At 35.8% G+C, this 16,813-nt stretch overlaps 1 protein-coding gene across 1 annotated transcript; it reads right to left on the reverse strand.

Annotated features, from left to right (window-relative positions):
- Positions 1–1,680: 1,680 nt before the first annotated feature.
- On the reverse strand, positions 1,681–16,497 carry LOC145680306 (uncharacterized protein C16orf52 homolog A). The gene is made up of 3 exons (XM_081750671.1): positions 16,256–16,497; positions 12,594–12,806; positions 1,681–5,990 (listed from the first exon to the last, which is right to left on the reverse strand). Exons 1-3 carry the CDS (start codon positions 16,356–16,358, stop codon positions 5,803–5,805), a joined length of 504 nt encoding a protein of 167 aa, XP_081606797.1. The 5' UTR covers positions 16,359–16,497; the 3' UTR covers positions 1,681–5,802.
- Between the last annotated feature and the right edge of the window lie 316 nt (positions 16,498–16,813).

Below are 16,813 nucleotides of genomic sequence, written 5' to 3' on the forward strand. Positions count from 1 at the left end.
TAAAAACCTACTACTCAGTGACTGAGTTTTAATTGATTTAATTAAACAACAGTTGCTGCACGGATATAACGAATCGTATATATGATAAAGGCTTTAAATATATTATTGCAGCCTTCTAAGTTGATTTATCATCCTGCACTCCACTTTATTCAGTACCCAAAATGTTGTAAATATGAATGAATAATCTTCGTATTGTGAACCGTTTCTCTGTGTATATTCTAGAATTTACACAATGTCATATACTAGAATTACGATTGTTAAGACGCTTCTCTTCAGCAACGAATACATCTTTAAATCAATTATGAAAGCATAATTTGTGGGATGCTTACGCTCAACAACAGACAGAATATTAAAAAATAATAAATATGTACTAAAATAGCATTTAATTGGTTTGTTTGATTATTGAAGTTTAGTGTGCCTGTTCAGCACCAAGGCTATATGAGACTTGGATCTACAGTTTAAGGTGGAATCCGAACCACCATAATGCGTTAAAATTTTTATAAGTCTCTCCGATTAGGAATTGACTGGGAGCACTGGGACCTCGTGCACCCACGGCTCGGGCGATGGTCACTAAACCAGCGATGAGCGCTAAACAGTATTTAACATCTACCATTGAAACATATTTCTTCAATATGTTTATATTTATGGATATATGCGAGGGGCAGTCAAAAAATTCCCGGAATGTTGTTCTAGTTTTGGTATTTGTTATGCAATCACAATGAATCTTATACAGTACAATCCTTAGATTGCCTAATTATGAATCTGATAAGTATTAATTAACACATCACAACAGGCAGTGTATAAGTAATGCAGCTGAACGAGGAATGTGTGGTGATCAGTTGGCACAATGTCGCAGTTCGAGTAACGTCCAAAATATCAAGTTCATGAGCATATTGAGAGAAAATCTGCTTCAGAGGCTTTGATAGCCTTAGAAACAGTTTAGCTCCATCGGATGTTTGGCTCTTCTCAAAGCTGAAAATGAGCCTCAAAGGTGGGCTAAAGATGGGACCAAAACCAACGCGATAATGACTGAACTTCGGAAGTTATCATAAGGGGACTTTCGTCGGCCTTTTCAAGAATAGTAGGAGTGGTGGAGAACTTGTGTGTATTTCGAAGGTGCCTACTGTTGAAGACGATTAAGTAACCCTATTAAAAGCTACAAGAAAATTCCGGGAAATTTCTGACTGCCCCTCGTAAGAATACTTAATATTTAGCTGAATCTTATTAAATACGGCTAAAAGACAAATTATGTCATTTAGATACATTGAGTAGTAGGTTGTTATATGCGTCAATTTATTTCATAAGAACACATTTGTTCAGCAGAATGTGCAATGATTTATGCATATATGCTTTCTCCAGCCATCACTTGGAACAGATATCTTCATAACATTAAATTATCCACAACAAGAAATTATGAAGACATCTCTCCCAAGTAATGTCTGAAGAAGCATAAGTTATTGAAACTGTTAAGCCGTATTTTAATTTTGATAAATAAGTATATACTCTGGTCAGAAAAAATATTACTTATTTACATATGCTTTATATCAAACATTTCATTCGCCCGATGCGTCTTATTTTTAAGTTTTCCCATGACTTTTCACAACCACTTTTGCCTTTGTCGAATCAAGAAATAAATAAATAAATAAACAATATATGTCGTACCCTTTGTTTATTTTTTATTTCATTTTAATAATTTATTTATTATTATTATTTTGCTTAATTTGCAATAGCTGGCTGCTACTGTCTTTCTAATTTAGTTCGTTTAGAAACTTATTGGCTTTAGACGTTCTTTCTACATTCGGATGTTATTTGTATAAAAACATATACTTTGAGTCAATATCAAATTAATTTGAGATCAACTTATTTATGAATTATGTTAATCAAACTAGAGGGTATCTGAGAGGGTGCGATTTAATTTAGATTAATAATAACACATTTTTAGAAATATAACATTTAATACATGTAAAAATTTCTAAATATTCATGACTAGTTTCATTTTTACATATTTTTTGAACGACTAGTTCTCAAACATTAACTTAAAATTTAAATAAATCATTCTTTAAAATATAATGTTAACATATAATATGCATGTACACTCATGTCCAAAATTATTGTCGCATGTCTATAAATATGTTTTTATAGGAATATAATTTGATAACTAATTCGTCCGGTATTTCTTATAATGTTAGTATATGTATAATCGGCAAAGACATGTACGTGGCAAATTTTATATCAAAAGAGCAGTAAATAAGAACAATAAAACGGAAATAAAACTGTTGTCCATTTAGCAACATTTTGTTTTACTCATTCTAATTTTCGTATTTCGGCCATTCCATGCAAAAGTAAACCTTGTAGTGAAATTTTCATGTTGTTGGTATTTAACTGAAAATATGCCTTAAGTTAGCGAAGAATGTGTATCATTGAGTGAAAAATAAATAAACGCAATTAAAATTTATTTTGTCCAATTTTGGCAGCTTGAATTTACTGAACTTCCTGTGCATTGCCGGGAAATATTTCAGGCGTTTGTTGGCAACACTTATTTATCCATGTTACTGACTTTGAGAAAGCAACACTTGGAGGGAAAAAGTCATTGTCTGTTGTGTGTATGATGCAGTGTTCGGCAGTGGATTATCACTTCTGATTCTCCTAGAAATAGCTCAGCACTTAAAAGTGTTTCGGATGTCCCGTCCGTAAGAAAAAAGGTAAAGAAATTCTTTTTATGTTCTGTAGAATAATAATAACGTTCTGAAAACACATATGTAAAGGAAGAAATGTAATTTCAATTTAAATTCAAAGTATGATCAACCAGTGATTCATATTTAACAAATTAGCGAATTAAGAAAATGTGTCCCGTCCGTAAGAAGTACTCGATACAGTTACTATTTGTTGTCATCACTGAAAGGGGGCTACAATCCTCAGCAACGAAACTATACAAAAGGTTCAAGATTTTTACAGCCGTGACGACATAAGTAGGCAAGCTCCTGGAAAGTGCGATTTCAAGAGCGTTAAAACTGATAATGGAAAAATTAAAAAAAAAAAAAAAAAGACACCTTTTAATGACAGTAAAACAAACATTTGCTTTGTTTCATACACAGTATCCTGAAATTAAAGTAAAGAAAAGTAAGCTCTACGAATTGAGACCAACACACATTATGCTTAGTTCTAATATGCCACATAATGTTTGTGTCTGTAAGTTTCACGCGAACTTCAATTTCATTGTGAGTGAACTGGTCAAGGCAATACATGGTTTTCCTAAAACCGCCAAAGATCTTAAAGGCGTTTGCTGTGATGTGACCAACGAAAATTGCATGACTCGAAACTGCCAGCTTTGTACAACAGATCTTTCAGCTTTTGTTGGTAGTGATTGTGATTTAAGTGAAGAAATTTTTTGGAAGCAGTGGGTTGATGTGAACGGACACCCAACTCGTTGTACTGTTCATGGGACTGTCCCAGATGCAGTAAATGTGATACGAGAAAGCTTGTTAAAATTTAAGACTCGCTGCTTTGTTAAGATGACCCAAGAATCTTACTTTCAAATGAAAAAAGAGAACTTGAAGTGTGGTGAAGTTGTTCTGCAAGTAGATTTTGCAGAAAATTATTCCTGTGTGGCACAAGACGAAATACAGGGAACTACATTGGAACCAAACTCAAGTCACTATTTTTCGTGGTGTGGCCTGGATGAAAAATTCAAAGCAGTGCTATGCGATTATTAGTAACAATACGAGCCACGGCAAGTCCTGTGTGTGGATCTTTTTGAAAACTTTAATTACTGACTTAAAGGCAAAACACAAAATTCAGCATATGAATGTTTTCTCAGATGGCTCAGATGTTTTCTTTCAAAAATAAATTTACCCTGGCAAACATGTGTATGATAAAAAATGACTTTGGGGTGACTGGTGAGTGGAACTTTTTTGCAACTTCTCACGGGAAAGGAGCCGTGGACAGTGTAGAAGGCGCACTCAAGAGAATGGTGTGGGAAAGGGTTAAGTCTCGACAGATGGAGGTTTCTACAGCAAAGAATTTTCAAATGCTGCACTGAGCTTTGTAAGCCCGACGGAATTCAGTTATTCTTCGTTGGTGAAGAAATTGTGAGTGAACACAGGGATATTCTCGAGAAAAGGTGGACCCGCGTTTGTTCTATCCCGCAAGTTCAGTCTCGACATTATTTTCGCCCTGTTGATGAGCGTCAGATTGAAACCGGAAGAACTGTTCAATGTGAGACAAGTTGTTACGAAGTGTGGAAGCACGCTGAGCTAGAATCTTCAGGTTTAGATCCAAGTGAAGAGATTGAAGACCGTCCGAAAGCCTGCGCAAGTGAAATTCAGTGATATTTACTCGGATTCCGGATAATAATGTGATAACCCCCAATAAGTTAATCAGAGTGACATTAAAAGTAGCCAAATTGGTTAAAGTGTTCGAAGAAATTAAACACACACACAAACAATTGTTGTCACTTAAGGTGGTGTTGAGAAGAATGATGTTATTGAATTTTTGTAGTGAAAAATTCTGTGAAGTTACAAGTCTCATCCAATCTCATTGTCTTAATATCGTAGGCCAGACGGAATATTTGTAGTTTTCTAGTAATATTGCAAATTTAAAAGACTAATATGCTATGTACTTGTTACATGTAGTTGTGTTAATTTTTAAAAGAGTTCAAGTGCATAATTCCTTTCTGTTTCTCGAATCTGTAAACATTATGTCTAGTTTTAGTTCTTTTGTGGGTAATAACTCAGTTCAGACAGTAAAGAGTGTTCCAAGAAGCCCTTTTTAGCAATTATTTTTTTGTCCTGTCCGTAAGATAATTCTTGGTCCCGTCCGTAAGATTACTGACTTTTTTTTTATTGAGTGAAATATAAATTTTCTGAGATGAAATGTGAGGCAACATGTAGGTAAATAGTTTAAGCCCAACAGAAAAAAAAAATAAGCTTGCTAAAATTTTGCAATTCGCAGAAAATGACGCTCAAGTTGACGTCTACAACAACATGTGTCCAAATTATGTCCCGTCCGTAAGTTTAGTTACTGATCATCATAAAGACGGTAAAATCGATTTCTGTTATTAAAAAATAAGGTTAGATAAAAAGGGCTCAGCTACCAATCTTAAGATATATAAACAATCCTGTATATTTTTTAGAATTTTGTTTTTTTGTTACAATCGTGAGCTAAAATGTCCCGTCCGTAAGAATGGAATGGCCGATTTATAATTCTTTTCCTATGAAATTTACTACAAATATAAATTTCCCGATTATACACATAGTATCAGTATTAAAAATACCCTGCAAAATTATTATCAAATTATATTCTTACAAGAAGACAATTATAGATATGCGACATAACATGACTCATTTTGGACATGAGTGTACATGTTAATATATATATATGAATAAATAAATAAAACATTACAATGATTAATCCATTGTTCTGGTACATCCACTTTACTTAAACTACAAACAATAAGAAAGCTACTGATGTATACACCATATATACAAGTAGTTTGCTCACATTTTTACATACATACATTACAAGCATTTTACTATATCATATGCACAGCATCTCACTGTCACTCTCAGTTTTATATTAACACCCTCAGGTTTGTAGTTTTAAGTTAGTTTGACTTGCACATTCGAGTGGAACACTTTATGACAATAACATGAATATGTATGGAAGATCCATCATAAACGGAAGACTCTATACATGCATATCCACAGACTACCTTCAATGATGCTCAACAATAGAACTGTCCATTCAGTTCTTCGGTAAACAAAGTAGTCTTTATGAAGGAATTCATAGCACACAATACTTAGTTTAAAAATGTGGTAGACACACTTTTCCAGCGAAAAGCTCTGAAATGACTGTTATCCACAGTGCAAGAACAAAAAGAATATACGACGTTCCAACCTGATAGCTATTGGGTAGCTGATAGGGCTGTCCTCCGATTTCTTCAACATGGAAGCCAATAGGAAATATAACGGCAGCTAAACAGAACAGCACCACTGAAAAATAAAATAATATATTTTGTTAATTTTGAATATAAAAAGGCATTTTTCTTATGATATATTTAGCATAACCTTTCGCTTATTTGTCTTCTTAGGACGCATTTAGTATAACCTTTCGCTTATTTGCTTTTAAGGGAGTTTTCTGGCACTGAACCGTAACATTAGCTCCTTGAGACTGTAAAGAGTCACAGTGCATCATATTGGTGCAGGGCTCATAGTGGTCTGATCTCTTGTAAATAGTTGAAGAGTGACCAAAAGCACACGGAAAAACGACCAAAATCTCATTATGCCGCTTTTTTCGTTTGTCAATTTCTCCATTACCTCTCCCTTTGTTTGTTGTTTTGTTTCATCTTTTCTTCTTCTTTTTGAGCTTCCTCCTTTCTTAGGTTTTCTAAGTATGCTTTGTAGTTATGGTAAGCAGACTTAGCAGATATAAGAAGCTTCTGAGTAAGTGGAACCAGTTCTGGCCTATTTCCGAATTTCTTCATCCCAGACATTATATTTAACTTCAATGTTGAGAGTTCTCAAAGCCATGAAATATTCGAAATATTCATCACCCACTCTTAAGAAGAGCATACAAGAAGCATAGCACAAGACGAACATTATGAACCACACAAACACACACACATACAACGTTGAGCGAAGCGTTAACTATTACGAGAGAAAACTAAAAGACTATTATGATAAAAGAAAGAATAGACACAGATGGGTTCTCAACCCCACCTTGAGAGCTTAAGCATCCACCAACCATCCACTGTGCTTTAGATAGAATAAAAGCTGTAGTGAGAATAAAGCTGACTGTTTCACATGTGGCAGCAAGTACTGAAGCTTTCAGAAGAGTAATGAGTAACAAGTTTCTGCCCTTTTCCATTAATTTTTTTTTTATATTTTTCTTAGAAAACTGCCACTGCGAAAGATAAATTACACGAAAAAGTCACTCTACCTCAAATTTGAAAAAAAGTAACTTTTAGTGACCAACTTGAAAAAAAAAAAAAAAAAAAAGTAACTTTTAGTTTAAAAAAAGTGACTCGCTATGAGCCCTGTTGGTGGAATATTAATTAAGAAGTGACTACCTATGTAATGAATCTATAAATACACAATCCTTGCATAACCCTAATTCTCAAATTGTTCCTCTATTCCAGCTCGAAACAACCAGATTGCCATACCCATTTTTGAACCACAGGGGTAAGACTTTGGCCATTCCAACCCACATAAGTGGTTTATAACGTTAAGGTGAGCTAGAACTCAAAGAGCAGAACATTCAGACACAGACATGTAGGGCTTATGTAGAACTCCAACCAACTTCATTAAATAAAGAGTAACATTTAACAGCAATTCTTAAAATTTGGGTCTGACTTGGCCACTACACTACTCTTGCATAAACTGTGACCTACGGCTCAGTCGCCCCCAGGTATATTAGCGAAGACCTTGATTTAAATTCTTCACCACTTATCTGGGGGTACGAAGAAAACTAGCAAAATGAACTGTAGCAGCCAAACCGGGGATCGAAGCCACTATCTTCCAAATATAAGGCGAAAAGATATACTTGGATCAGTTTTCAATATTCACGACACTAAATCAAATGGAAAACTAGTATAAAAGCAGTCATCGTCATGAGTATTCTGTCATTATTGGCAGGTTACTTACTGCAACTGAGAAGTTTCCAGGCTCCACGGCCTTCCGCTAACCTCTTCTTCCCGTATCGTCCATTAATTGTAGTCTCCTTCGCCCCCTCCCTCTTTTTCCTGCCACCATATCATCTAGCACGTCCCTCATGATACAGTTCCTTCTTAGCCGATGTCCCAACCAATTTCTCTTCCTCTTGTTAATATAATATCTAAAGTTGTTCTTTTCTCCCCCACAATTTCTAACACCCTCTCATTCATTTTCCGCTCGACCCAGCTAATTTCTCCATTATTTTTTCTACACCCACATTTCGAAAGCTTCCAGTCCTTTTTCATCATTCTTGCAATATGTCCATGTTTCTGACCCACTTTTAAATTTATACCGAGATATCGGATAAATAGAAGTCTCTAGAATTATAACAGAAATTCAAAGGAGTTACCATAACCGTCCAGATATTTATTACAGGAAACTACTCTTTTAGGAATGCTGGCCAAAATATTCAGTGCATTTCTTGTTAATCATATAGTTTCAATTTCATCCCGAAGCGGCGCCAGAGTAGCTGATTTTTCATGTATCGCCACAACTTTTGCGATCCCTCAGAGACAGATGTCAATATATTAAATCTGGAGAAGGTGGATGAATTCAGTCGCATTTCTTAGTCTTAAAATTGCTCTAGCAAGCTTTTCTAATGAATTTACACTTCCAGTGTCGTTGTACTTTGCCACTCTCAAATTTCAAATTCCATTAGAATATAATATTACACTTATTTATTGTTACCAGTATTTGTCATTTAGTTTGGCTGTCCTGTAGGTAGCGTGGGTATGCTAGCGTTCATATAAGAAAATACTGTACATCTTATGAAAGAATACATCACACACTAACTTGACTCAATCTAAAAATGACTTGAATGTTTATAAATGAAAGTGTCCCTATCCATACATTTAAAGAACCCCCTAAGTGCCGTAATTTTGTTCTATATTGCAAACTACATGAACATCCAAGTAATTCCAAAATGATCCTGTACAAGATACTTAATGACGTAACAAGACGCATATTAATAATTAAAAACTGAAATTATTCTAAGTGAAGTAGTGTAAAATCAAGTTTTAATTCTGTACAATGTCTGATCATGACAACTATTCACAAGACACACATATTTCCCTCATACAAAAACAGGAGTTTCGTACTGTATTGGACACTACATCTAATATTAAGAAGTTGATGACGTATATTTGTTTATCTAGGACGTAGCACAAAAAAATAGGCAAATAAGATACGATTATTGGATGTTCTTACTTATATTCCGCACCAATATACATATACGTATTTAATGAAAGCACACATTTTATCTCCATGGTGAAATTCAACTTTATTATTATTATTAAGGAATGATATCAAACACACAACAGGATAAATGGCGCGATCAGTGCACAAGGGAATCAAGTTTTTTTTTATTATTATTATTATAACGTATTATTTTTTTTCACTTTAGATATATTCCATCTCTAAGATCTCTATCTAAAGCTCCTTTCAGAACTTAAAGTTTCATGTGCAGATATTTGTAAATAACTCTTATAATGCAAAGAAGAAAACACTGTTATCTTTTCATGCACTTACGCATACCGTACAAACTTTGTCCCCTTCTCACAACTTCGGCAGTTACACTTGATTCCCTTCCCTTGTGCTCTGAACGCCCCAAATATTATTATTATTTCTTTTTAATTTAGGTACGAATACATTTAAAAACCTACTACTCAGTGACTGAGTTTTAATTGATTTAATTAAACAACAGTTGCTGCACGGATATAACGAATCGTATATATGATAAAGGCTTTAAATATATTATTGCAGCCTTCTAAGTTGATTTATCATCCTGCACTCCACTTTATTCAGTACCCAAAATGTTGTAAATATGAATGAATAATCTTCGTGTTGTGAACCGTTTCTCTGTGTATATTCTAGAATTTACACAATGTCATATACTAGAATTACGATTGGTAAGACACTTCTCTTTAGCAAGGAATACATCTTCAAATCAATTATGAAAGCATAATTTGTGGGATGCTTACGCTCAACAACAGACAGAATATTAAAAAATAATAAATATGTACTAAAATAGCATTTAATTGGTTTGTTTGATTATTGAAGTTTAGTGTGCCTGTTCAGCACCAAGGCTATATGAGACTTGGATCTACAGTTTAAGGTGGAATCCGAACCACCATAATGCGTTAAAATTTTTATAAGTCTCTCCGATTAGGAATTGACTGGGAGCACTGGGACCTCGTGCACCCACGGCTCGGGCGATGGTCACTAAACCAGCGATGAGCGCTAAACAGTATTTAACATCTACCATTGAAACATATTTCTTCAATATGTTTATATTTATGGATATATGCGAGGGGCAGTCAAAAAATTCCCGGAATGTTGTTCTAGTTTTGGTATTTGTTATGCAATCACAATGAATCTTATACAGTACAATCCTTAGATTGCCTAATTATGAATCTGATAAGTATTAATTAACACATCACAACAGGCAGTATATGAGTAATGCAGCAGAACGAGGAATGTGTGGTGATCAGTTGGCACAATGTCGCAGTTCGAGTAACGTCCAAAATATCAAGTTCATGTGCATATTGAGAGAAAATCTGCTTCAGAGGCTTTGATAGCCTTAGAAACAGTTTAGCTCCATCGGATGTTTGGCTCTTCTCAAAGCTGAAAATGAGCCTCAAAGATGGGCTAAAGATGGGACCAATACCAACGCGATAATGACTGAACTTCGGAAGTTATCATAAGGGGACTTTCGTCGGCCTTTTCAAGAATAGTAGGAGTGGTGGAGAACTTGTGTGTATTTCGAAGGTGCCTACTGTTGAAGACGATTAAGTAACCCTATTAAAAGCTACAAGAAAATTCCGGGAAATTTCTGACTGCCCCTCGTAAGAATACTTAATATTTAGCTGAATCTTATTAAATACGGCTAAAAGACAAATTATGTCATTTAGATACATTGAGTAGTAGGTTGTTATATGCGTCAATTTATTTCATAAGAACACATTTGTTCAGCACAATGTGCAATGATTTATGCATATATGCTTTCTCCAGCCATCACTTGGAACAGATATCTTCATAACATTAAATTATCCACAACAAGAAATTATGAAGACATCTCTCCCAAGTAATGTCTGAAGAAGATAAAGTAAGTTATTGAAACTGTTAAGCCGTATTTTAATTTTGATAAATAAGTATATACTCTGGTCAGAAAAAATATTACTTATTTACATATGCTTTATATTAAACATTTCATTCGCCCGATGCGTCTTATTTTTAAGTTTTTCCATGACTTTTCACAACCACTTTTGCCTTTGTCGAATCAAGAAAAGCTTCGTGATTTAAATGCAGCAAGCCCACAGATCGAAGTAATTTCCAATTATGACGTAGGAACACAGTCTTACAACCTGAGAAAAACAGAGGAGGAAAAGGGAAGAAGCAGAAGAGCAGCTGTCGGAAGTGTATTCGTAGTCATGGATCCACGGGTAGTATCCCTGCAAAACCATTGACTACGCCCGTCACCACTACCATTTATCAACTTCAGGCTACCTGCCACGTCCTTTCCTTTGCGTGTGGTTTACTGTGACTACAAGCAGCAAACTTTGTTGTTATAGAGCACTCAGTTCGAAATATACGAGGTGTGTTCAAAAAGTGTCGAACCTTTGATTGGCAAAAATACATTTATTGATTTGGAAATCCGGAACACTAATCCCCTTCAAAATATAGTCTCCTTGGTAATTCACACACTTCTCCCAGGATTCCCGCCATTGTTGGAAATACTTCTGCAACACAGTTTTTAAAATGGTGAGGAACGGTGTCGTCGCATTCCGCATGATGTCTTCTTCTCTTGACTCAAATCGGATCCCTTTTAGTGCCATTTTCAGCTCGGGAAATAACTAAAAGTATCACGGAGCAATGTCGGGTGTGTAGGGAGCCTCACGACTCAAAGCAATGTTGTATTTGGTGACGAAATCCTGAATCAAATTTCGCGGACAGTCTACTCATGCCCAAATTCTCGTTCAAAATTGAATGCACCGATCTGAATAGTTTCCGCTTGGGTATCGCCAAGCTTTTGGTAAAATTTCATGCAATATCGCTGCTCAAGTTTTTCTGTCATTTCACAGAAAACTGAAATCCGACGACCGCTCACTACACGTCATTACTTGTTGGCCGACTGCTAGCGAATGACGCTTTCCACGAGCTGAAAAAAAATATCACGACTGCGCACGAGTGTCCCCTCTACATCTCCACTGAAGAAAGTCTCCCGCATTCCATTGGTTTACGTGGGAAAAAATAAGATTCGATATCTTTTCAACACACTTCATACATCCTTTTCTTTTTTTTAATGAAAATCCTATAGAATAAGTAGTAAATATACCACCATAACCAGTGGCGGCGATTGGACGTTAAAAGTGGGGGGCAAGACATGATCTGAATATTTGTATATCAATGTTAATATACGAATTTCCCTGATTGAAACTATATATATTAAAAGGCCATTTCAGAAAAGTGGGGGGGCAACTGCCCCCCCTTTGCCCCTCCCCTAATCGCCGCCCACGACCATAACAATATGAATTGAAAAGAGCTAAAAATGAAAAATTATTTACAAGCCTCTTTTTACAGGCTACAGATATTCTGAAAATTATTAAAAATCGGATTTTACAGGATTGTCATCAGAGACAGTATCTGTAGGCTTACAATGGACAAGAACACGTTAAAAATTGAGATTGTCAATACAAGTTTAATCATAAAATGTATCGATTCAAAAAACATAACAAACAGTGGTTGTTCAGTGATCGGAAAACTTAAAATACGACGCATCAGGTGAGTGAAACTTTTTTTCATAATATTTATGAAAGACGTTAATTCCACATGGCCACTATATACTAAAATTAAGCCTACTAGAAACTATAAGACATGAATACATACTTGCTGTGAATCCAACCCATCGTGCGTACGGAATAACATTTCTATCCCAGTGAGATGATGCCAAAAGGATGACTGTAGTGGTGATGCAGATGCAGCCAACGAAAATACAGATTAACGTTAGCAGCCATTCTGGTTGGAGATCAGGAGTGAAGCACATCTGTGGTCTATTGTATAAGGTCATACAAGTCCACATTAAACCTAGCTTTGTATCACCTGAAGTAAAATAAAATCTTTAATTAATTATACGAAAATGACAAGACTACGAATTGAGACCTAGTGAAGGCCCTACAAGCATATTACATTTACACACAACTACCACAATTCAATGCATTTTTCAAGTGATCAAATAATCTACTCATGAAGGCAATGGTGGAATGAATAAAATGGGAAGAAAAGAGAGAACTCCAAGAAAACCCAAGCACCAGAAATGACGCTCTACCACTGAGCCATCGCGGCCCCTGAGGTAAGAAGAGGTGACCACTTTGACCTAACCTCACGCTCACATCACCAATCTGGCCTCACGCTCACCTCACTAGTCTGATCTCACACTTATTCGACCTCACGCTCACTTCGTGAGGTTGAGGTCGAGTGAGACTGAGTTCCGAACTCGTGAGCGCCGATTTCGTGAGTTTGGTTAGCACGCGCACAGGGTCGAGGGTAGGACTTGCGATATTTCGATGTATCGATCGATAGTTTGAAATGTCGGGATTTTTCGATGTTGAATTTTTAATAGTTTTCAGTATTTGGATAATTTTCGATGTTTTCTTGTTTTCAGTATCAAGGTATACCGATACCACTTTCTCAACATAACGAAAACTATTCATATAACACGACCTAGACTTTCAATACTTCAACGTTCTCTGTTCCACAGGATTACTACCTAATACAACCAAATATGACAAACACACGTCAATTTATCAGGCTCACCGAAGTAGGATTTACAATTTTGTAATATTAGTTCGTACGCCCGTACGACTGTTGCTTCACACGCGAACTACTAAATGCAAGTGAATTATTGAATTCCGTCTCCTGGGATCGATAGCTAAAATAATTATTTCGAAAAGTTCGTTAATAAAGATGATTTACCCATGGGTAGAGGTAGAAATTAGCCATTTTCGGTTTAACATTGATTACTATAGAGCAAAGACAGTAACATATAGCGAGACATAGTTCTTGCAATTGTTCCAGCGTCCCAAGAACTTTCATCTCCATCTTTAACAATGTAGTAAAATCGGAAGTGATATAAATTTACTACAACTTCCAGTCTCAATATTGATCTACATAGATCAAAAACTTTATTTATTTATCTTTATTTTATTTTATTTTTTTTTAAAGAATCGATTTAGTTTTCTACGAAAAGTTATTACACTTACTCTTAACCTTTTATTCAAACTGAAAATGGCAGAAGTCAACCACATCTGGTTCCAATGTTGATCACTATAAAGTAAAAACTGAAACAGAGATAAGCGTTTTTTTTTTTTTTTTTTTTTTGCTTTTTTTTTTTTAATTAATTAAACATCCCAAGAATACCTTTAGGTACCATCCTTATCTTTCCACCGAAATTGGAAATGATAGAAGTACATTACAACTTGCGGATTCAATACATATTGCAAAAAAGATAAGAACTAGCGAGAAGTAGGTTTTGGAATCTGGATAATACTAAGATGGATCTCGCAGAAACAGGGATACAAAGTAAAAACTGGATTCAACTGGCTAAGGATAGAAGTCAGTGGAGAGCTTTTCTGAACGCGGCATGGAACCACCCAGTTCCATAGGCCATAGAGTGAGTGAGTTAGTTAGTTAATATACCTTACTCACAGAGAAGTCAGTGTAGAGCTTTTGTGAACGCAGAATTGAACCTCCACGTTCCATAGGCCATAGAGTGAGTGAGTTAGTTAATATACCTTACTCACAGTTACTCCTGTTTCATTTCTCTCCTTCAATTCTGTTAATTTCCTGTTATTATTAATATTATTCACTAACTACGTAAGCATGTTTCAACGGATTTATAGTTTGACATAAAAACTACATAGAGTACGAACAACTTCAAAACACAAACAAACATGTGCTAAATGGTTCTTAAAAAGCACGAATGTTGTCTAACCGAGTCAGGGCAGAGCGCATTAGTGAGGCCCATGCGGCAGCGCGTTCGTAGGACCCGGCGGCAGGCACGTCAGCGGCGAGTATACTGAAAAAAAAAAAAAAAAACACATGCATTTTGATGCACATTAATGATCAGTATGTAGTCTGCCTTCAAAACACATTTTATTTCAATATGTACTGCTTATGGAGTACCACACAGTAAATTAACACGACTCTACTCTACTATACCTTTCTAAAGCGGTCCTACTTATGGATACTCGGGTTAACTGCTGTACCGCCGGACCAATTTTAGAAAATTAACCAGATGAATTGGAGATTTTTTTTTTTGGTTTATGACGAAGAGTGAATAAAAGTCTTGTGAGGAGAATAGTTCAATTTAAGAAAATACTTGTTGTAAGCAGCACCATATGTGGAGGCGAAAGGGACTATTTGGCACACAGGTTATGGTTGTTGGGAAAGGCAGTGTGGAAATAGTGCGTAAATGACAATATTGTGACAAATCGTGTTTGAGTTTTACCGAGTTATACACAAATAAGGAGTGTCAGTTATTGAAATTGTGTAAAAGGCATGGTCTATTATACAGACAAATAGTATGTCGTTAACTGGAAACGAACTGAAACTACAGAAAAGAACATCATCTAATTGAACCTAATCTAACTTATTACATTTTGGTACTTTTTTGGAAGGCATTTAACATCTTTCCCAAAACTGTGAATCATATAAGCCATGCATTTTATGACATGCAAAGTGTTTTTCCACTATCCTCGTTTATACGTATACCCACCACCGCTGACGCACCTGCCTCCCAAGACCGCACCCTACCGCCCTCACTTATTTTATCCACAATAGTATACATGGGAACCCTTTGATCTGCGTTTCTTCTGTGTTCTTATTGCCACTTCTACACGAAATACCATAAATTTTTTACGTAGTGCAATAGTAAGAAGTATCCATGTGCACAAGACATGCGATATGCGTTAAATCCCCCCCCCACACACACACACAGTCAGAGATAAAGTACAAGGGCACTACACATGCAGATATAAAGTACAGGTACGTTCTTTTTTATTTTCGTACCAGTCGATAAGTAAATAAAAGTCGCTTTGTTACCCCCTTTGTAAGTTCGTACATACTCAATGAATAATCCCTAAAAGTATGAGCGTCCTGCTCCTTCGGGACCTGATGCAGCTTCATGTATACTATATTCTTACTTTGTACAAGATTTTCTCGCCTGCAGAAATAAGTTCCTTATAAATTTCTCATTTCATACAAAATATTCAATTTTACCCGTAAATCTTCCAAAATGTGGTACTCCAAAACCACACCAGTACCAATTTTTCACGAAATACTTCTAGTAGCCCCCTTAAATTTCTTTTATGCTAAATGGTGTAATGTCAGATCCAGTGTACATGATTTGGAAGACAATTAATGAATTATAATTTTTCACCACAGGCCTATAATCGAGTTATGTGCCTTACCTTGACCTGCACAAAAAAGTTAATGTACTCTTCATCTGCATAGGAAACAAACATTTGATTTGATTTGATTTGCTTACTAACCTCCCACAGTAGTGACAATCCAGTCTGGCATTGCCAAACTAACTACAGCGAAAACATTAGCAGCTGTAAATAATACTCCTGATATTATTGTCAGCTTATCCATGATTCACTTTCTTAAGAACGTAATTAATAACTAAAAAAATGTAACGAGTGTAGTTTCATTTGGCATTTTCTTTCGTAACTTTCACATGCAAGAAATACTTGACAATTAGAAAAAAGTACATTCTACGCGTACATAGCGTACGCAAGTACGCGCTCCTGCTGAATTCTTTTCAGCAAAGTGACTGATTGGTAGTTCCGGAACGATTCGTTCCAAAAGACCGAATCCTTAAGTAGGATGAAAAGTTCGATTCTCCGAAAAGAACCGGATTGATTCTGGCAGAATCAAAAGACGGATTCATTCAATGGAGTTGAAGGATTGCGCAACGGGTTCGATTGATGATGCCACGGGACGGAAGCAATTGTGGTCCATGTTGATGCATTGATATGGATGGGATCCTACAAAAGGAATACTTAAGATCAGATGGACAATGCACGACCAGGCCGGTAGTCAGCCCA

This window comes from Thermobia domestica, chromosome 3 (assembly GCF_964235325.1).
Source record: "Thermobia domestica chromosome 3, izTheDome1.hap1.1, whole genome shotgun sequence".
NCBI lineage: Eukaryota > Metazoa > Arthropoda > Insecta > Zygentoma > Lepismatidae > Thermobia > Thermobia domestica.